Here is a 20867-nt window from a genome sequence, read left to right as displayed (position 1 = left end):
GGTGGGTAATGTAAATTTTTTTTTTAAAAAAGGTGTATATAGGGATGTTTTCAAATTGGACATTTAATTTAGAAATCAGAACTTTGGGGGCTTCCATTTCAAATGAACATTTCTCCTTTTAAAATTGAGTAAAATGGAAAATGAGAAAACATTGTAAAGGAGTTAAAGTGCAAGAACAAAACAAAAATCTTTCATGTTAAGGAGAGAATCTGGAGCTGAATTGAACTGGGTTTAATTTTTTTAATTAAATGATTTAAAGATTCCTTTTCCTGCTCATCAAACGATGTGTGTTTCTCCTGATTTTTCCCATGTGGAGAGTAAATTAAAAGACTCATCACTTGTACAATTTTGCTCAACCCACGGCCAAAGCTGCCTTGTAAAGCAGTAAAAGGAGCCTTTGGAATACTCCCACCATACATATATTAAGTTATAATCTCATTACTGTAATGAATTTCCCAGCCTGGATCCCGTTGCTGGAGGGCTGAGGATCCCACACAAAAGCTGCCACTGTGGCTCGTGCTGCTTTTCACACCCAAGATGCCATTTCAGCAAAGAGGCTCAGGATTTTTTGGGAAGAGGAGTGTCCTCCTCCCTCTGGGATGGTGAGATGTCCCTACATCTGTTCCATGGGAGCAGAGGAGTTCCCAATGGAGAGGTGGCAGCCGGTTGTCTCCATTGGTTACTGGTTTTAAAGATAAATAATTGACAAAAATATCATCCTTGTTGTCTTGAGGATGATGATTTACCAGTTAAGTACTTCTCTTTCAAGACTAAGTGGTGCTTGGCAACCTATTAGACTGAAAACAGATCTCCTAAAGCAAAAAAACAACTTACATTCTGTACTCTGGGCTCTGGAGTTCCACATGGCAGCAAAATTTTCTGAGGAGAAAGTAACTTACTGCAAACTTTTTATAGGAATAGTTGAAAAAAAGAACATTGTTTTCCCTTAATAAGCTTTTCTTTTTAGATCTGAAAAGTGTAATTTGGTTATTGAAATGCAGCTGTGGTGTTGGCAGAGCTTTCAGGTTGCTTTTGGAGGCTTGGGGTTGATGCCTGGAGTGGGGAAAGCTCTGAAGATGCTGAAAGAGAGTAGGTTTAGGTTGGATATTGGGAAGAAATTCTTTACAATGAGGCTCTGGCACAGGATGCCCAGAGAAGCTGTGGCTGCCCCTGGATCCCTGGAAGTGTCCAAGACCAGGTTGGACGGGGCTTGGAGCAACCTGGGCTGGTGGAAGGTGTCCCTGCCCATGGCAGGGGGTGGCACTGGATGGGCTTTAAGGTCCGTCCCAACCCAAACCATTCCATAATTCCATGCAATATGGGCAGTCCCAAGTGCCCCCCACGCTCAGTGACGTGCTCTGTCATGACCTGTGTCCCAAAGATCACAGTCTGGCTCTAACAGCACCTCAAACCCAGTTATCAGCCTTTTTGCATTGTATAAAAGAAGAAAAAGTAATTCAGATTTACCTGCTCACTGTAGATAACCCAGCACTGTCAGCTCTTCTCATGCTCCTGGAAGTTGTCAGGGAAGGTTGACTTTTGCTGTATTTCATTCTTGTATCAATGTTTATTTTCTCCTCTGGTAGCATATCAGTGACACTGAAGTTGTTTGACATCCTTGTTGCAGCAAAGGCTAATTAAACATGTGAGATCCGTTCTTCCTCCATTTTCTGTGCTTTGGGCCCCTGCAACAGGCTGTGTTTTATTGCTCTCCAGGAGCATTTGTTCCAAGTGCTGCATGTCCCACTTGATGGATAGACCTTCACGATGGCAACGTGTTCCTGTTAATGCAATTACAGTCACTTATCCCTGTTTCCTTGACTGATGTGACTCTGAACAACACATCACTTGTTTCCTTGCTGTGCCTCTTGTTCTCTTTCCTATTCCTAACCAGATACCACGTGCCTCAAGTTAATTCCTGAGCAAGGCACGTAGTGTAAATCTTGGGGTGTCCCGTGCGAGGCCAGGAGTTGGACTTGACGATCCTCATGGGTCCTTCCCAACTCAGGATACTCTGTGATTCTGAATTAACAAATCAAGCTGCAAAATCTCTTCTCTTCCATCCTTTAGCAGCCAGAAATGCACATCCTGCTGCCTTCCTGACTTTGCTTGTTCCCAGCAGACCCCATGCCAGGTAAATCCCTGTGGCTGAGGCAGGTGAGGTGCCCGGTGTGACCCGGTGTCACCACGGCCATGGCACGGGCTGTACCACTGCCTGTGCTCCCAGTGCCTGTTTTCCCACTGAACTCTCCGCTCTCTCCATGTGTTTTGATCCACAGCATTTGGGAAGCACTCCCATTGACCTGATTCTATTTTTAATCTGGCTACTCATAAATTTTAAATTTGATAACCCTCCACGAGGCTCCGATTTATCCCCCGAGCAGAAAGCAGTGCCAACAGTTGTTTGGTTCTTGGCAGAAGTGCAGTAAACAGATTACCTTAACCAGCTAATTTAAAAAGAAATTGCCTTCTCCTTCATAAAAACCAGTGGCAAGGAGATGCTCATTTATTATTGACCTTGTTTCATTCATGGGGAATTTAGATGCTGGTTCAGTCTGATCTTCCAACAGTTGCATCCTAGAGATAGTCCTAAGTGCAGGACAAAGAGGCAATGGGCAGTCTGAGCTCATAACGTGTTGGTTTGGCTGCTCATCCCTGTGCTCAAAGCCTTTCCTACAACTGATGAGAGCCTCACTGCTCCTCTGCCCCTTCTGGGGATCCATCTTTTCTCCCAGGTAACAAGTGATAGGACAAAAGCAAACAGCTTCAGGGTTGGGTATTAGGAAAAACTTCTTCACTGAAGTGGTTAAGCATTGGAACAGGGTGCCCAGGGCTGTGGGGGAGTCCCTATCCCTGGAGGGATTTAAAAGCTGTGTAGATGTGGCACTTGGGGACATGGGTTAGTGGTGGCCTGGCAGTGCTGAGTTCGTGGTTGGACTCAATGATATTAGAGAGCTTTTCCAACCTTTATGATTTTTTGTTTTGTTTGCTGATGTGCCTTGGCCAGGTTCTCCCTTCTGACCAGCACCCAAAGTCTCTGTGCCAACACAAGGACACTGCTCTCCTGGACTCTTTTAAAATATGAGCATATTTTTTTATGCAAAGTATGAAACAAGATGGTTGTGCCGGTGTTTAAACCCCTGAGCTCTGCTTCCCTGGATTGACTCTGATGAGTCAGTGCAACATCTTGATGTCCCCCTTCCCAACAAAATGCACAGGCTGAATAATGGAAAGAAAAGGAAAAACAGCTGCTGGTTGAGGTGATCCAAATATAAACAGTGGGGCTGGGAGTGACAGCACTGGGAGGGGTGGGGACAGGCACTGCAGGACAGGCTGAGGAGCTGCACCACCACCAGGAATGTTTGTCTGCCAGAATTTTGGCCAAAACCATGCAATTTGTCACTGGCTTTCCAGTCAGATCAGCACTGGAAAATATCCAAGTGGTACTTGGCTCAGATTCAGCCAGCACAGGTGTGGGTGCTGACTCAGCATTATCTGTGTAGCTCCAGGGTGCTCCAAAATCTCTCTCCTGAGCTCCTCCACTCCTCGTTGGAGAGCCAAGGCAAGGAGGGGAAAAAATGCAGTCAGAATGGTTTCCAAAAGTGCCAGTGCAGCAGCATCTGCGTTAGGACAGACAGACTTATTTGTCACTAATTACAGTTCTTTACAGCATTTTGTAAGATATTCAGCACAAGCCATTTATTTGGCTGGACCACTTTTCACATTAAATACTTCTCAAATCAAAGTCCCACCAGGAATTTATGCAGCTCCTTAATTTTGCAGTGAAAAAAGTCCCCTTTTCATCAGCGAGCCTGTTTTATTTGTGTGAGAGCTGCTTTATGCCACTCCATAAAACAACCTCCAATGTAAATCATATTATGCTCTTCATTATGGTTAGAGGTCTAAAAAGGAAATTTGCATAAGTGAAAATCAGGCAGTTTTATATCTCAGCTCAGTTTAGGTCCCAAATCACAAATAATTTACTGCAAATTCAAAGCCACTTTAAATAAAACGAGTTTCTGGACTGATAAAAATACAAGAAAATTCACGTAAATAGGGCAAGTGTATATTATGATTAATTATCATTTACATCACTCCCTAACAAACCCTGGTACTGCCTGTTACAGAGGTTCCTGTTAGTGCAGGAGGGAATAACTCTTCAGTTTTGAATTATTTGCTGCCCATGGGAAGTCTTGCATCCAGAAAAAGTCTTTGCACAGAGAACAGGTGTATTTCTCCTCCATTTTTCCTTTTCCAAGGGATTGATGGAAACCTACTTACAGAGAAATCCAATTTTTAGGAGATTTAGAAAAAGTGCTCAAATTATTATCATTGTGGCTTGGAAAAAATAGCTCTGGAGCAGGAGAAGCAAAAATACAAATAGATATGAGAAATGAAGTGTAGAGCACCCTACACCTTCCTTACACCCCTGAGTAGCTGCAGTGTGGAGTATCAGGGATGAAAAATAACTAAATCTCTTAGGACTGGTCTTAATGAACTGTCCACAGTCATTTGGTTCCTGGGATAAGTGGGGAGAAAGTCATGTAGTGGTACAGAACAGCTCATGGAACAAGAAGTAAATGAGAGATAAGGACAATTTATTTCTTTTTTATCAGCTAAGTTACTCCTTCGGATTTTTTCTGGTATTTAATATTTTAGTCCCAAGCAGAACTCCCAGACTGCTTCCCTATGGCCAGAGGCAGAAAGGAGACATCCTGCCCAAGTGGCAGGATCTGGAGATTTTCCAAAGACACAGACAACTGGACATCCTTTGGGTGCAACATCCAAGCAGGTTGGTTTGGTAGAGGATTAGCACAGCTGGAAGTTGTACAGGTTTCAAATAATCCTTAATTAGCAGTAGAGGTCAGGATGAGGGGAAGAGAGAGGAACAGTGATACTTGGAGGTCTGGTTTCACGTTGCTGTGGTTGTTGGGAAGGATAACAAATCAGAGGCCTGAGGGGTTTGTGTCCAGGAGCTGCATCCCCATTTGGAGCAGTGCATGGTCTGCACAAACCTCACACTCTGGCTGCACTCTTTATTTCCAATTACTCCTCTGTTTTTCCCATCTGTTTTTCTTACTTCTCCTGCTTGGCTCTCTGGGTCTTTAGACTTTTCTGATCCTAGGCTCAGCCTCAATCTTCTTAGAATAGATATAGTAATGGACAAGTCGTTCAGCCTTTCATGTGCCATTAATGATGAATTACACAGCCTGCACCAGGTCATCAGCTGCTAGAAATTGGCTTAGGAACACCGAGATCAATATACGCCGACCGAGAATTGGATTCTGTGTATGTATTAGCACCTCATTTGCTTGAGTCTTTTGGGTTGTTTTGAACTCACAAAGGATTGCAAAGTCCTGCAGGTTTATTTCTGGTTTTTTTTCTCCTGTTGCTCCCATAGTTCTGTAGGTTTGTTTCCCATTTCTGATGTGATGCATCATCGGTGGCCACCTTGTTTCATTTTTAAAATGTCTTTTAGGACATGATTTCTGGTCCAGGTTTCCAGTGCCTACTTCTGCCTTTCAATTTATTATAATGAAGGACAGAGACCTTCTGGATTTTTTTGTCTTAGAGAAGTAAGATTATATTTGGGCATTTTTTCATAATCACCTGGTTTAAAATGCCCCACTTTGCACTGGTGAAGACTGGAAGGTGATCAAAGGTAAATGTTTGGTTTTTTTCTAACTGCTGCCATCATTTTTTTTCTATCCCCCTGAGTACTAATTCCAGACAGCTTTCATCTCCTAGGAGGGGGACATTTTCCTTCAAAGCTGTCCTTACATAAGAGTCGTGCTTCTCTCTAAGCTTTTTCTTTCACTTTATAGATTTAGCATATGAATTTTTCTTGCAACTCAGATGAATTCTTAATCAGCTTCCAGATTTTTCCTCCAGGATGTTTCCAAGGCCAGTAATACCTTAAATACTCCGAATAGGACCAAAATATTTCCAGACCCAAAAGAATTCAGCTTTGGTTGACGCCACTGAAATGATCCCAAGGATTTTTTTTCTCGACTGTTTCTACCAGTCACAAATTAAACCTTGTCATTACTTCAAATAATGTTGCTATATCAGAAGATGTTGTAGTAGTGTGGAGCTGCTTTCTTCCCCTTATTTGAATTATTTTAATTATCATGCTTGAAATCTTGTGCTGCATTTCCATGTCTTGGTACGGTCCCCAATGGGCAGCTGTCAAATTCCATTATATTGTGGCGACTCTCATTTGGTGGCTCAAACATATTTGCTGCTTGAACCAACCCTTGAGTATTCCCCAAGATTAAGTCAGGAGCGTGGCTGCTCCTCTCTGCAAGGAACTCTTGAAAGGAGAGGTTGACCTAATTAGAAAAGTCTCCCAAAGAGCAGCAACAACGAGGCTCCCGCGAAACAAAGGACTCTGACGCTTTTCACTGAGTTAATTTGTGACCTGTTCTGCTCCTTCTTTAGTTGTCTGCATCAAAAATGGCTTTGGGATTGAAATTCTATTCTATTAAAATAACTGGAGGGGGTGGAGGGTGGCGTGGGATGTGAGGTTGTGGCTCGTGGGTGCTGTGCCAAGGGGTGATGGGAATTTTTGGGGTGGCTTCTTCCAGCACTGCACGTTTCAATCTCAGCCCTGCCAGGGCAGGAGTTCGGATCAGAAACCTGCAAAGTGCCCCCAAAAATGCCTTTTGCTGCCTTGGGTGATAATTTCACTTATTTGGGGAGTCTGCCAGAAATGAGGGTAAATCCTGAATTTTCTTTCCTCCTCACACAGGACTTACCTTTCTTTTTACACTTAGGTTATAGAACACACCTTACCTTCCATGGGTTTTCCTGATTCACTGGTGAATTCCAGTTGTTTTGTCTTAACTTTTTGTGCTTTCATGTGGATAATCCGAAAAACAGCACTGCAAAAAAAAAAAAAAAAAAAAGAGGCAAATGGATCTGTGTAGGTTTTATAAAGCTCCTCTTACAGTATCATAAGATTCTCTTTAAAATTATGAGTTAGATGCTGTTAGAATAGTAAATATGTAAATTCAGGAGTAATTTGCAAATGTCCTTGAGCCACTGAACCCGTTGCAGTCGCTCAGCGTGTCTCGGCTCGATGGAATTGTTCAAGTTCTTTATCCACATGCCAGAATTGCCTTTCATCTTCCTGCATTTAAAGGCTTCCCCTTTCATGTCTCTTTAGATACAGACAATAAACAAGCTTAAAATATTACAGGGGCAGGAGGGGCAGTCAGAGAAATAAACAGTGCTCGCCTCTCCTTTTAAGTACCTCTTTTGCTTGTACCTTGCCCGTCCCTTGGAGTTCAGATGCTTTGCAAAACCCTCCAGCTTTTTCTGGGCTTCGTAGGCGCCGTGAGAAGGTGAAAGGTGTGGGATTAAACAAGTCTGTCCCAGCCTCAGCACAGTTCTCAAAGACACTCAGCTCTCTGACTGTGAATTTCCATCATTACATCATCACAGACAAACCAGTATTATGGGTATAATCACACCAACTTACCACCTGGATATGATATTTTTTCATTTATCCTTGCAGACACATCTCTGGCCCCAGTCTCTATCCAAAGTTGTTACCTTTCTTTGACTAATCTTAATTTTTCCTTTTATCTGATTACATGGGGAAAAGTATTAATCAGGTTCTTGGGGACCTCTACTGGTAATACCTTCCTGCTAAGTCAGGTTTTCTGGTGTCAGAACAGGACAAGTGGCCATTAAAGAAATCTGAACTCACTCTATCTTTTAATGGGACTTTGTGAAAACTGTTGTAGGTCTGTCTAGACAAATGGGGCTTATGGAGGTAACATGAGAAACTCTGAGGGTTTTTTATGGTCTCCGAAAACATGTGGCAATTTTAGTGGGCTTTGATTTACATGTGGAGCCTGGCTAAATTTAGACTCTATTAAAAAAAAAATAAGCCAACAATAACAGTGATAAAAATATGTAAAACTCGATGAAAAATATAATCTCATGAGTGTCTGAAAACTGCAAGTGGCAGCTTTCACCACATTTTACCAAAATGTGTCTCCAGTACCTGCTTTTGTAATTTGTAGGTTTGTTCCACGTCATTAATTCAGCTGTTGGGTCCAAAGATTTCTCATACACATGGAAGATGTTCCATGTGGATATGGCCCTAATCTAAGACAAGACTCAGAGCTTGGACCTGACATAGTCCTTGTAACCACATAGGCCTGGGTTACTGGAATAACCTTAATTTTAATGCAGAGATAGTTCTAAATTACAAGTTTTGAAGCCTAATTCATATATGTCCTGAAGAGGAAAATGTCTTTATTTGAAGGACCAGGGGTGTACAAGTGTCATTTATTCCACTGGGGCAGCAGATGAGCTGTTGCTTTGGTTTTGTATAATGATCAGGATTTCTGAATTTATTTTTTTTTTTCATTAAGAGTTTTTACTAAAAATAAAATAAAAGTGGGTTCTGATCTTGCCACCTTCAGAAAGCAGAATTGGACTCGGGGAAAAAAACCACTCTGTAGCAATTATTAATCACGTTATTAAATCCAACATTTAAATGTGCAGGTGAAGAAAGAAACGGCCATTTGCACCCACGGGGCACAGTGTTGGCTCCAAACACAAGGTTTTGTGCTTCTGCTTTGCAGCTCAGCCCAGCTGGATCCAGGAGATCAGTGATGTCCACGCAGCCATAGAGGAACGTGTGTCCTGGGAATGCCGGGCCGGCGGGAGGCCCAAGCCCTCGTACCGCTGGCTGAAGGATGGGGAGCCTCTGCTGGCCCAGGTGGGCACCACCAGAGCCCTTCCCTGGGCTCACAGAGTCACAGCTCGGCACGTTCACCCTCTGATCTCTGGGGTGTTTATTCATTTGGGGATGGAGAGGATGGGGGTGCTCTACAATCACAGAGTGGGTTGGGTTGGAAGGGACCCTCAAGATCATCCAGTCCCACCGCCTGCCATGGGCAGGGACACCTTCCACCAGCCCAGGTTGCTCCAAGCCCCGTCCAACCTGGCCTTGGACACTTCCAGGGATGGGGCAGCCACAGCTTCTCTGGGATCCTGTGCCAGGGCCTCCCCACCCTCCCAGTAAATCCCCACCCTGTCAGTGCTGAGTGGGACACACAGCAGCAGAGCTTCTCCCCAAAATGAAGGGTCCAAGGTACAAACTTAAGGGTGGAGAGACCCCTGTGAAGCAGAAGGAATTGCTGAATGGGACTGTGGGCCCTCTTGCCAGAAAATGGTCACCCCGGATTGGTGTTTTTAGTTTATGATGTTCAGGTGAACTTCAAGTGATGATGAAACCTTGGTGTTGCTGCTGGTTTCCAGTGGTGTTCCCACTCCTCCTGCTGAGCTGTGTCCCTGGGCAGGAGCTGTGGAGATGCACCCCCTGCCCAGCCTCAGTCCATGATCCCCCACTATAACCCCAAACTAAACCAAGTCCCCACAGCTTTGGTTTCACAGCAGTTCACACTTTTTCCCCTTCACTTACCATGAAAGAACATGGCAGCCCAGATTTGATCAAACCCCAACACAGATTGCACAAACATTAAATTTCTGCCCTGCGGCCACGCAGAAAACCAGTAGCTCTTTATTTTAATTTTTTTTTTTTTTTTTAATGTCAGAACTCCCAGGGAGGGAGGGAACACTTTGCTGTACTTATCAGAATTGATAACATGAGCTCCATATCCTTAGGCTGACAAATGGTAGCCTGGTCTTTTTTGCCACACACTAATTTTACTTGCTTCATGCTGGTCACTGGCAGATGCTCTTGTACTTTAATCATTTTAGAGGCTGATATGAACTAAAGGATCATCACATTATTAACATCTCCATTGTTTTCAGTAAATTTCAGAGGATTTTAAGTATTTCTCTCTGTGCTGGCTAAGATGGCAACCAGTCTTACCAGCCTTCATTGCTATATATGCTCAAAATGGCCTCAAGCTGTGCCAGGGGAGGGTCAGGTTGGACATCAGGAGGAATTTCTCCCTGGAAAGGGTGGTCAGGCACTGGAAGGGGCTGCCCAGGGAGGTGTCAGTGCTCTGGGCTGGGGGACAGGGTGGTGTTTGGTCAAAGGTTGGGCTCAGTGATCTTGGAGGTCTTTTCCAACCTCAGTGATTCTGTGCTTCTATGAAAATACCATTGTTTTAAATGTTTTTGAGCACTGGGTCTGGCTCTTATGTGCCACTGTGGAACGAAATGCATTTTTTGCTTCAAGCTTATCTACTTGAAAGGGATATTAATCTAAATGGTTTGGGTATTAAATCAATGAGAGGTCAAGGGAAAGTCCTCCAATTTAAATTGCATTTACCAACTACTATATTGGTTTTACCATTTAGTCTCTAACCTGACATAAATTTGGCTGGCAGACAAATAGATTGGAACATGCAAATTCTCCCTATTACTGCTACATATTTTTGCCCACCTTGGTATAAAATCTAGCAGAGCAACCTCTGGCTTTATGGTCCAAGTAAGGATCTCCTTGTTTACTCTTCAGTTTGCTCTCCTGTTCCCCACAGGGCAGAGTTCAGCTGGAGCAGGGCTCCCTCACCATCACCAACGTCAGCCTGTCGGACGCTGGGATGTATCAGTGTGTGGCAGAGAACAGACATGGCACCATTTTCACCAGTGCAGAGCTGAGTGTCATAGGTAAGTTTGCTTTCCTGAGCCCTGCAAACCTCCCCAAACCAGAAAGATCTTCACCAAGCAGGTTTTGCCAAGTTTCAGCATCTGAAGCAGAAGTGCTGCTGGGGATCTTTGGCAAGTTGTTGTGTTTGAGGAAGGTATGAAATGAAAACTGGAGAAAGTGGGTAGATAGAGAACAGATTTTTTTCCATCATCCCATACTCTCATATTCCTCCAGGTGACAGAGCATGGAGAGCTGGCAAGTGCATTCAGCCTCTTGCTGGTTAGAAATGTTTATGGAGAAACCAAAGTGTTCAGAGTGGGCTGCACAAATGTTGTTCATGTACAGGTGGCAGGCCTGGAAAACGCTGTGGCAGCACAGAGGTGTAGTTTCAAAGGGTTAAATAGAATTCCTGATGACAAAACAGTGTTGTTTTCAAACCACATGTTCGATAGCAGCAGTCCCTGTTTTATCCTGAAGAACAAAGCACGGGGTTTTTTTCCCAGTGTGGCATTTTCAATTATTGGTCATTTTTTATCATCAGTGATAGATGCCTGAGTAGAAAAAAATTCATTTGAAGGATTGGCTGTGTTGCTGTTTGAGAAAAGGACGATAATGCTCAATAAATTAGACATCACAATGCTGAGATTTATTGGACGTGTTAGTGCATGAAAGAAATCGAAATAAACCCACTGATGCTTTTCCTGTCTATTTAAAAGCTGGTAAAAAGGAGGTTTGGGAGGGAGGGAGATGTTCTCAGGAGAGGTTTAGCCCTTGTTGACCTCGTGTCCATAAGAAAAGCAAAGATCTTGAAGACCTTGAGCTTAGAAACCTGTCAGGGAACTTTTACCTGGCCAACTTCTCACTGGGGTTATGCACTCTTTGCTTCTGTATGTCACACAAAAAGCACCCAAAAGTTGTGCTGCAGATAAATTTCTGTGAATGTGTGGTTTAACTTGGCATGTTTTGAAAGACAAGCAGCATGTTTGCCTTTTCTCTAGAGCTTTCAAAGGAGGGCAACATTCTGAGCCCTCCCTGAGAAATTTTAGCTTTTAGACAGATCTGAGTGTTCAGATGGTTATTTTACAAGGTCCTAAAGTTAAGCACTTGAGATGATGAAAGATCACTAATAGCAAGCGAGACTTACAGCAAAATTAAGTGAAAAAAGAGAAATGGAAAATTACAGAGCTTTTCTCAGAGTGATTCATCTCATTTATTGTTGCCAGTTATATTGCCTGCAGTCCTTAAATAAAAGCAGAATCCTGTTGTGCTGGGCATTGTGAAGTACATATAGCAAGGTGCAGTCAATGTCTTTCAGAATTTTCAGGCTAAATATTTAAAAATAATAAATCAACAGGGTGGGCCTACGGTCAAAAAAAGAAATCATTAAAATCCCCCATTCCAAAAGAAAGTGTGAAGAAATTAAAAGCATTTAAGTGGCAGAGGGAAGCTGTGGTAGTGTTGAGAAGTGAGCCCAGAGTTTCTAAATGTCAGATGACAACGTTTTGAACGTCACAAAATAAACCCCATATTGAGCAACTCCTCTGTCTCACACAGGACCGAGAAAAAAAACAACAAATGACTCACAAAGAAACCCAGACTAAACTGTTCATCACAGAAACAACAGGATTATTAAAAAATCTGTTTTGCTCATAAATTTGGAAGAATCATCCGAGAAATTAGTTCCAGAATTGATAATGTATTAATTATGGCACATGATATAAATAATAATCCGTCTGGTTCTGAGCGCATCGGTGGGACGCTGCCCTCAGGATGCCTCCTTTAATTCTGAAGTTTTTTACAAACCCACTACTGATTTCAGGTGGCTCTTCTATAGTCTTTAATACCACACTTGTCTTCCTCTGTGCCAAAGTGAGGTCAGCTGTCTGTGATTTGACATGGAAGACAAGGCAGCTCAGAGATGAGTGAACTCGGATTCATAAAAGCTGGTACGAGCACTATTGGATCATAAAGCCCGTCCCATTATCAGCTTAGGATTGGGCTTTATTCAACTCCTTGGCAGCAGGAACGATATCCAAAAGGATTGAGGCAGATGAGATGCCCTGAGAACAGTGAATTTGCTGGGTTTTGTCTCCCAGCTGCTGCAGGTGAACTTTAGATCTTGTCTTGGAGCATGGAGAAGGTGCAAAGCGCAGTGATCTAAACTCTCATCTCACAGGGTGCAGCAAAAGAGCAAGTCAAGGATAACGTTGTGAGGGATCCAAGGATGGAGCAGGAGGTGCAGGCTGCAGGCATGGAGCTGTCAGAGAGGATGGAGAGAGCTAGAGGGGACTGGGCAGGGATTGCTGCCACTGATCCATCACAAAGCCGAGCTCCTGACAGCAAAACACAGCGAGCAGGGCAAGAGTTGTTCATAAAACCCCTTAAGCCACCTCACCTGTTTGCTTTGAGCTTTCTGTATTGAAAACATTAATTGTCCTCCTTGATATAAATAAAACCTTCTGGTCATCTTTGGGGATTTCACTGCCTGAGTCAGTCTGGAGGCAGCTGCCTCAGAGCCCTGCCTGTCATCAGGTCCCATCAAATATGTCATTAAAAAGCCTTTGAGGCAGGATCAGAAGCCAAGGCACCTCCTTGCTCCCTGTCCTGCCTCCCAGCCAGAGTGCAGATTGTCTGCAGGGCTTTGAGGGTTGGTTCAATAGGTATCTGACTGTTTTTCACCAAACAAAAGTGTGCCCTGCAGGGAGTAAAAGAGGTGATTTGAGAATAACTTGTGCCCTGGCACCAACAAGTCTTGCCTTGTTTTGCTTGGTTCAGGACCTGGCTGTGCCAAGGTCTCCCACCTTTACAAAATTTAAATAAATAACCCAATTTATGCAACAATTATGAATAGAAAGCATAAAAATGTCAACTTTTCTGGAAATGTTAACATTTCTGATTGTTTGTGTGGGTTCTGTGTTTGTGCCAATTTTCCTGTGTACTGTTACTTGACAAAAGGATGATCAGGACACAAAAAAGGGAATTCTCCATGCACCCCATGCATGTGTGGTTATTAGGGGTGCTCCCCTCAGTAAAATGTGCGTGGTGGGGTTGCTGGTTTCTCAGGTTACATTTTTAACCAAGACTTGAAGCTCTCAGGTGTTTGTTTGCCCCCACTGCACATGGTTCACAAAGTCCAATAATTTAGGAATTCTAAGTGAGAAACAGCCCTGGAATATTGTCATGTTCCAAAGAGTCTGAATTTTATTTTTCAAGAGGGAATTCTGATGTGGTTTGTGTTGTTTTTTTTTCTTCCAGCCATCGGTCCAGACTTCTCCAAAACACTCCTGAAAAAGTTAACTCTCGTGAAAGTGGGTGGTGAAGTCATCATTGAGTGTAAGCCCAAAGCTTCCCCCAGACCTACTTATTCTTGGAAGAAAGGAAAAGACATCCTGAGAGAAAATGAGAGGTAATGTCTTAAAGTAACCATTTCTTTCATTAACTTGCTTCAACCCAGGGACTTTCAGCAACGAAAGCTGAATTTGTCATTAATAGCTTCACAAAATTGACTTGCAAATACGTGTGGAAACTGTTCAATCGCAAGGAGCTGGTGAGATTCCTATTCCCATTGTGCCCACCCCATCTCTGTGTGCTGCTAAAGCATCCCTGCCAAGAAACTGATAAAGATGCATTCCAAAAAAACAAAATATTTTGCCTCTGCATCGCTCTTAATAGCCATTGTTTAAAAAAAAAAAAATACCCAGGAGATAAAAGTCTCCACTGCACATTACACAGCTCTGGTCTGTTACTCCCTGCCCTGCAAATAGGAATTATTTGGGGTCAGTAATTAGTTTGGCAGTCCTAAAACCTGACTTGGAGATGGCTTTTGCAGACTGGCCAAGTAATTTTTTTTTCTTTCTTTCTTTAAAATTCAGAAGGAGAGCATTGGTAGGAAGTTGGAGCCAACCTTTCAAATCCTCATGTGGTGTCACAGTGATTTGTTGTTGGTGCAGAGGTGAAGTTGTGTTGCCTGTCCCATTTGTCCTGCCTGAGAGCAGGACACAGAGAGCTGTCCTTGGCACTCCTCCAAAATATGATGTGCCAGTAGGATTGGTGGGGAAAATCTTGGCCTAAAGGTCAAAAAGCCAGAAATTACAGGAAATTGTTATATTGAAAAGCTTAAATCTGTTAGGGCTCCTCTTTTATCTTGGAAAGTCTAATCTTGCTCCACTCAACCACTCTGTACATTGGAATATATACTGTGGTGACGTGTATGAATGTGCAAAAAGCCACAGTTCGTTTTGAGCCAGATTATTGAAATATTGAACACCCTATTTCTGACTTATTTAGTTTCTTCCCCTGCTCTTTACAGAGCTGTTGTGTGTGGATTGTTCAGCTTCACCCCTGGGGATGAAAAGCATTGGGTGATGGATGACATAAAGCTTCCTCAGGCAGGGCACAAAGCTGTGTGAGGTCAAAGCTATCACAGAGCAAGGCATATTGATTTTTAAAACTGAAATAACCTGCTTTTCTGGTGAAGATGGTGCAAAGAATGGGAGGTGTTCAGTGCTGAAGTGTTGGATCAGCCCCACGAGGTCCCATCTGTCCCCCCGTCCTCACTGGCGTGGTCTGGAGCAGAAGGAGCTGTGTTTTCTGAGGCTGTTCTCCTCAGCATGGAGCAGGTCTTGCTCCTCATGTGAATTTAGGAGTGGGACTGCCCAGGCAGGGCTGGGAGGTGGGTTGAGGGTCCCCACCTTCTGAGCAGTGCAGTGTCAGCTCGGATGCAAGCACAGCCAGGCTGAGGGGCAGGCACTCAGTGCCCACTCCTCCTGCTCCTGCCGTGCCAGAACTGGGAGCCTCCCACCTGGGCACCCAGCCCTGGATGGGAAACCAGACGTGAAACGTGCCCAAGCAGGTGTGAAATCTTCAGCTCCTTCAGCCCAGGGGTTTTTGTGCCAGCCAGATCAGCCAGTGGGGACTCTCTGGCAAAGTGCCTCGGTGAGCAGCGCTCCGTCGCCTTGGCAGCTGGACCTGCTCGGCTCTCACACGCCGTTGGTTGTGTCTCCCATGGGGACCAGGGCCTTGAATCCTTGCCACCACCTTTATCAGCCACACCATCCCTGCAGGCTGTACCTGGGGACTGTGTGAAGTGCACAATTAGGAGATTAGGTTGTCTGATGTGACTGTGGCATTGATCCTCAGCACCGTCTGGTTACACGGGCACGAGGGGCCAAGGGCCTGTGCTCTGCTTCCTGCTGCTGTATTCCTGGTTTCTTTATTTTCTGAAATGTTACCTCCTTCCTGCTGTCCCTTGACTGGAGTCCTGCCCCAGTGTCTCCTTATACCCATGCTGCGCATGGACTTTGAACAAGAACTTTCTTGGCTGTGGAAAAACTCCATTGAAATCTAGGAAGAAAGATGCCAGGAAAAGCTGTTGCTGAAATCTCTTCATCTAGGACAGGAAACAGAACTTTCAGACAGGTGTGGGAGAAGAAACTTAAATGAAATCTGTGCTTAAACTGACATTAAAGAATCCTTCGAGTTCCAGAGAGGCACCTGAACACCTGGATACTTCTCCAGGCTGAAGGTTGGCCACGTGAAGGTTAATCAATATAGATGATCCTTCCAATTCCAGGGGGAGTTAAAAGCAATGTTACTGTGTCAGTCCTTGCTCTGAATTCTGATGTTCAGCCTCCCGGCTGCCATGGCAATCGCTCCACAGTTTCTCCTGGGGCTTTTTGTGACTTTTCAGCTGTTGTGTAACATTAAACTCCTTGCTGGAGATGCTGTGCGTGGTTTTTGCTGCTGGGACTCTTGCTCTGGAGGCCACTGCTGCCCAGGAGGCAAAATGAAGTGTGGTGTTCAATGTTTGCCTGGAGAGCGGAGACTACGATGGTTAAAAAAAAAGAGCTTTATTGGTTTATGTTTCATATTCTTCTCTGGAGGCTGAGGTGGTGTGTTCTGCACCTCTAATGAATAACATGGCCTGAAGGCATCTCTTGCTGGTGGTTGAGAACTGTGCAATTGTGTTATTAGAAATTCTGCCCTGGGGTACAATTATATTATTGCAGTCATTAAAGGCAGTTCATCTCCATAATAATGGAAATCCTGCCTTGGAGGCCTGGCTGAACCAAAATGATGTTAGTAGCCTGAGTCCAGAAGGTAAATGTTATATAGGAACAGCTATAGCACAGATATAGATCTATTTATTGCAAATGCTGGTTGGAAACAAAGACTGTTTGTGTATGGGGAAGGGTACAGAGATCACTTTGTATCCTTGATCTTCACTTCCCATTTCAGCACCAAACAGCTGGTACACTCTGGGAAAGTCATCAGTCCTGTTAGTGCCACTTTTACAGGTCAGCCTTGTAGGGCCACTGGGAGATCAGAAGCAGGTAGAGCATGACAGAAACACACCCACCTGTGGGAAAGCCTCACTCAGGAACAGGGGATGCCTTTTTGGGAGGAATGGTCACCTTAAAGCCGCTCAGGCTGCAGCATCAGAGAGACAGTAGGACACAAGCAGTGTTTAGGACCTCCTTGCCCCAGCACACTCTTCAGCAGAAGTTGCTTTCCCCTTTCATTAATCACTACACACATAACCTGGGAGTCTGAGCCAGTTGCAGCTCCTAGGGAGTCATTCCAGGAGCCAGCAAGCACCAAGAGCTCACGGTGGAAGTGGTGTCTTCTGGTCATTTCAGAACTGTGGTGTATCTTTAGGTCGTGTCAGTAGCCCACAAAAATCCAGGTTTGGAGCCCGACGAACCCACGGGTCGGAGCGCGGCATCCGAGGGCCCGGCTGTGGGAATGGTGGGGTTTAACAGCAGGACTGAGACTGCTCCTGTGATCTGCACTGACAAACTGGGTCATTTTGTCACTCCACTGCACAGACTGAACTGGCTTTTGATAACTTACCACCAGAGGCTGTTTGGTCAAAGCATCTTAAGAAAATTTCTCATGGAATTGGTCACAGGTTGTATTTTGCTGTTGGTGTGGAATGATTTTGCTGGAACTGTCCAGACAAAATCTTGAATAATGTTCTATAGGGAGAACTGCCTGAGCAGGGAGGTTGGACTAAATGACTAGATGACCTCCAGTGGTCCCTTGCAGCCTGAACCTTTCTGTGAGCAGCACTGGGAGGGGTTGTTGGGCCCTGCTGTGTCAGGCAAGGTCTGCATCGCTTCCCCTGCAAGTCTTTCCTCCTTTCTCAGGTGCTCATTTTGGATTTAGGCAAATGACTTTTAATTTTCATGCCTTAATGGTAGTAATTGGACATATTTGTTTCTCACACTGTCGTTTCCCAGAGGTGAAGCTCTAGGGTTGTGTGGTTCAAGAGCAGCTGAGGAGACATCATGTTTCACCCTCCTGGTCTGCCTTGGCTTCCTGCTGTGCCTGTTCTCCTTTGCTCCCCAACAGCAGATTGAGTGCAGGAAAACCAAGAGAACTTTTATTTAAAATATACCCACAATTAATTCCTAACGTTCTCCCAAAGCTACTGGAAGTCACATTTACCTTGCCACCAGACACGTACTTGGGCCAGGACAGAAAAATTATTGTACTTTTAAGCCCCAGAACAAATTACTTTTCTCCTGTTCTTCTTCATGTAAAGCCCCTACATCATTAGAGCTGTTTCTTTCCTCTGAATATACAGTGCCTGCATTGTTTATCCAGTTTAATTGTAAGGAAAGAAAATCATAAAAAACAAATTATGTTCTGTGCTGGTAGCAAAGAATATGAAAGTGTCCAATTAAACAGCCTTTCACTACGACTTGTGTAATAGCAACATCTGTTATCTTAATTAAACAAGTTTCTGTATGAAAAGACCCTGGTAGTGCACTTTGTTAGAGCAGGATCTGACCTACATACTCCAGGCACGCTCAATATCTTCATGGAAATTTTCCCAGTTGGTCCCATTATCTTGCAGCCCTGACAAGCCCTGTGATGTGTGAGCACAGTTGCACACACACACTCTGCTTACAGCACCGGGACTGGGATTCTTTTTGTAGCTGAAAACCAATAAAAGCTCAGAAAAGCAGCATATAGTGGCATTTACCCACTGAGTTCAGCCAGGAAGTGTTTGGAAGTGTAAAGAGTGCCCAGATAACTCAGACCTTGTCAAAAAACGTTGAGGAGACAGAGCTGCACTCCCAGAAAGTGCTCAGTTATCAAAACTGCCTTATCTGCTTCAAGGTGTCAGTAATTTAGGTGCAGATTTTCCCAGGTATCCACTGTCTCTCTCCACCACAGCCTGGAGCCAGAGACAGTCTGGGAGGGGAAGTTTGGGCTTGAGAGTCAAATCCTAGAAAGGTTTGGGTTGGAAGGGACCTTAAAGACCATCTTCTTTTAAGCCTTGCCATGGGCAGGGACACCTTCCACTAGCCCAGGTTGCTCCAAGCCCTGTCTGACCTGGCCTTGGACACTCCCAGGGATGGGGCAGCCACAGCTGGTGCCCTGGTAACTTCTGGAAGGACGATGAGGACTTGAGAGTGGGGTTTGGGGCTGTTTGCCCACCCACCAACAGAGCCCCCTGAAGTGCCAGACCCCTCAGAAGGAGCTGGTCTGACACTGGGGGGACACCAGGAGGATGGGGAGCCCCGTGCCTGGGGCAGCAGGACATGAGGCAGCTGGAGCTGAGAAGCCTCTTGGATGTGTTAATCCACAGCTGTGCCTCCAGGCTCATTAATTTGGAAGGGAATGTTAATTAGTTTGTAAAGAAGAACATCACCCAAGGAAGGCCCTGCAGCTGCTCCAGGGAGGAGGCTGAAGGTCCTGTCCTGGGGGATGCTCTGTCCTGTCCCCAGCCCCCTGGCTGGGATGGAGCCATGGGAGTCACCAGGTAAAGCCCAGGGCAGCAATCCCTCCTCCCAGGAGCTGGAGTGATTGGAGCCAAAGAAATCACTGAATTTTTTGTTGTCTTCTGCACTTCAGAACTGTTCAGTAAGTCTTTTCCCCCTGGAAGACTTTAACCATGGTTTTCTCAAGAGTTCACATCCTAAAAACCTCCTCACAAGGGTTGTTGATTTACAGACAACCTCATTTAGGTATTATTTTTGTAACAGGAATTTTAACATGTCTATGTTGATATGTCATTTTGAGAAGGAAATGTTGTAAAATTGAACAAGAAGGGTTTTTTTTTCCCCATTCTTTCAGCATGCCTTGAGTTTTAAAAGTTGTATAAATTCCAGGTTTTGTTTGTTGCCTCAAACTTCCTAATTAGTGGTTAATTACTTTAAACAGCCAGAAAGAAAATGGCAAGAGGAGAGACAGCACATCTTTCCCAGGCTGGTGCCAGGGTACAAACCATGGTGATATTTTTATAGTGATTACTTAAGAGCTGAATTGCCAGCAGTGGCTTTTGGTCACTGAGTCTCGTGACACTTCAGCAGAAAAGAAAACCTCAAAGGATGGTTCCCATCATTATTTCACATTAATTGTGTTGACTCTCTTTCTTTTTTTTTTTTTTTAAATAAAGCACCTGTGCAATTTCTTGAAGGCAGACAGGTAACCAAAGCATCAATAACTTGTCGGGTTTTCATTACATCCTGCCTAGGCAAAATGAAAAATGACACCCTGCAAATAGCTTTTTGAAGTTTGACTCGACAGGGCAACATTCATCTTACTTTTCAGAGACAATGGCAGGAGATGGCTCTACTTCATTGGAACATCTGAAATAACTGACATGTCAACCTACTTTAGGTAATTTTCTGCAGAAAGAGAACTAAAATGAACCAGGAAACCACTTGATTTGGTGGTCAGAGGTCTTGGGAAACTGTTGTCTTGGGCTTGGGGGCCCCCTGTTTGTGGACTGTTTGTTTCTCAGAAGAAGCTGGTTTTAGCTCTGTGTTGCTCTGGAAGATCCAAGGCCAGGCTGGACAGGGCTTGGAGCAGCTTGGTCTAGTGGAAAGTGTCCCTGCTCATGGCAGGGGATGGAGCTGGATGATCTTTATGGTCCCTCCCAGCCCAAGCCATTCTGTGATTTTAAAATCACAGTATGTTTTAGCATCAGCTTGTCACAGTTGTGGTTCTGTCAGCTTAAGGATGGTTCATGGACCTGTGTTCTTTCCTTTGTGTGTCTCTGGCAAAGAGAAGTCCTGTTGCTTTTGTAGTTTGAGATATCAATCATATGCTTGTATACACAGCCATGTGAATGGTCCCTCCACAAATTTGAGGTGTCCATCTGTTTGACTTGTGCAGCTTGATGGTGATTGAACTTTTCTTCAGTATCAACAGCAAGTTGGTGAGTCCAGTTGATTCTTGAATTGTCTTTTCCTTCTCTTCTTGAACCAGGAGAGGTTTAGATTGGATATTAGGAAAAATGTCCTCACTGAAAGGGTTACCAAGCATTGAAACA

General features: G+C 44.3%; 1 protein-coding gene across 5 annotated transcripts in view; it reads left to right on the top strand.

Annotated features, from left to right (window-relative positions):
* The window catches only part of LOC127471583 (contactin-4), a 283238-nt gene that overhangs the window by 217275 nt on the left and 45096 nt on the right, over positions 1 to 20867 (top strand). For all 5 annotated transcript variants that reach the window (XM_051788645.1, XM_051788648.1, XM_051788644.1 and 2 more), the window contains 3 exons: positions 8601 to 8737; positions 10470 to 10599; positions 13835 to 13985. In XM_051788645.1, coding sequence (XP_051644605.1) covers positions 8601 to 8737; positions 10470 to 10599; positions 13835 to 13985 — 418 coding nt within the window. The remainder of the gene's footprint in view (positions 1 to 8600; positions 8738 to 10469; positions 10600 to 13834; positions 13986 to 20867) is intronic.

The sequence above is a fragment of the Manacus candei genome, unplaced genomic scaffold, assembly GCF_025592945.1.
Source record: "Manacus candei isolate 608988 ecotype Guabito, Panama unplaced genomic scaffold, ASM2559294v1 h1tg000025l, whole genome shotgun sequence".
NCBI classification, from domain to species: Eukaryota; Metazoa; Chordata; class Aves; order Passeriformes; family Pipridae; genus Manacus; species Manacus candei.
Note: the sequence above shows the minus strand (reverse complement) of the source record. Positions and strands in the feature narration are given on the sequence as shown.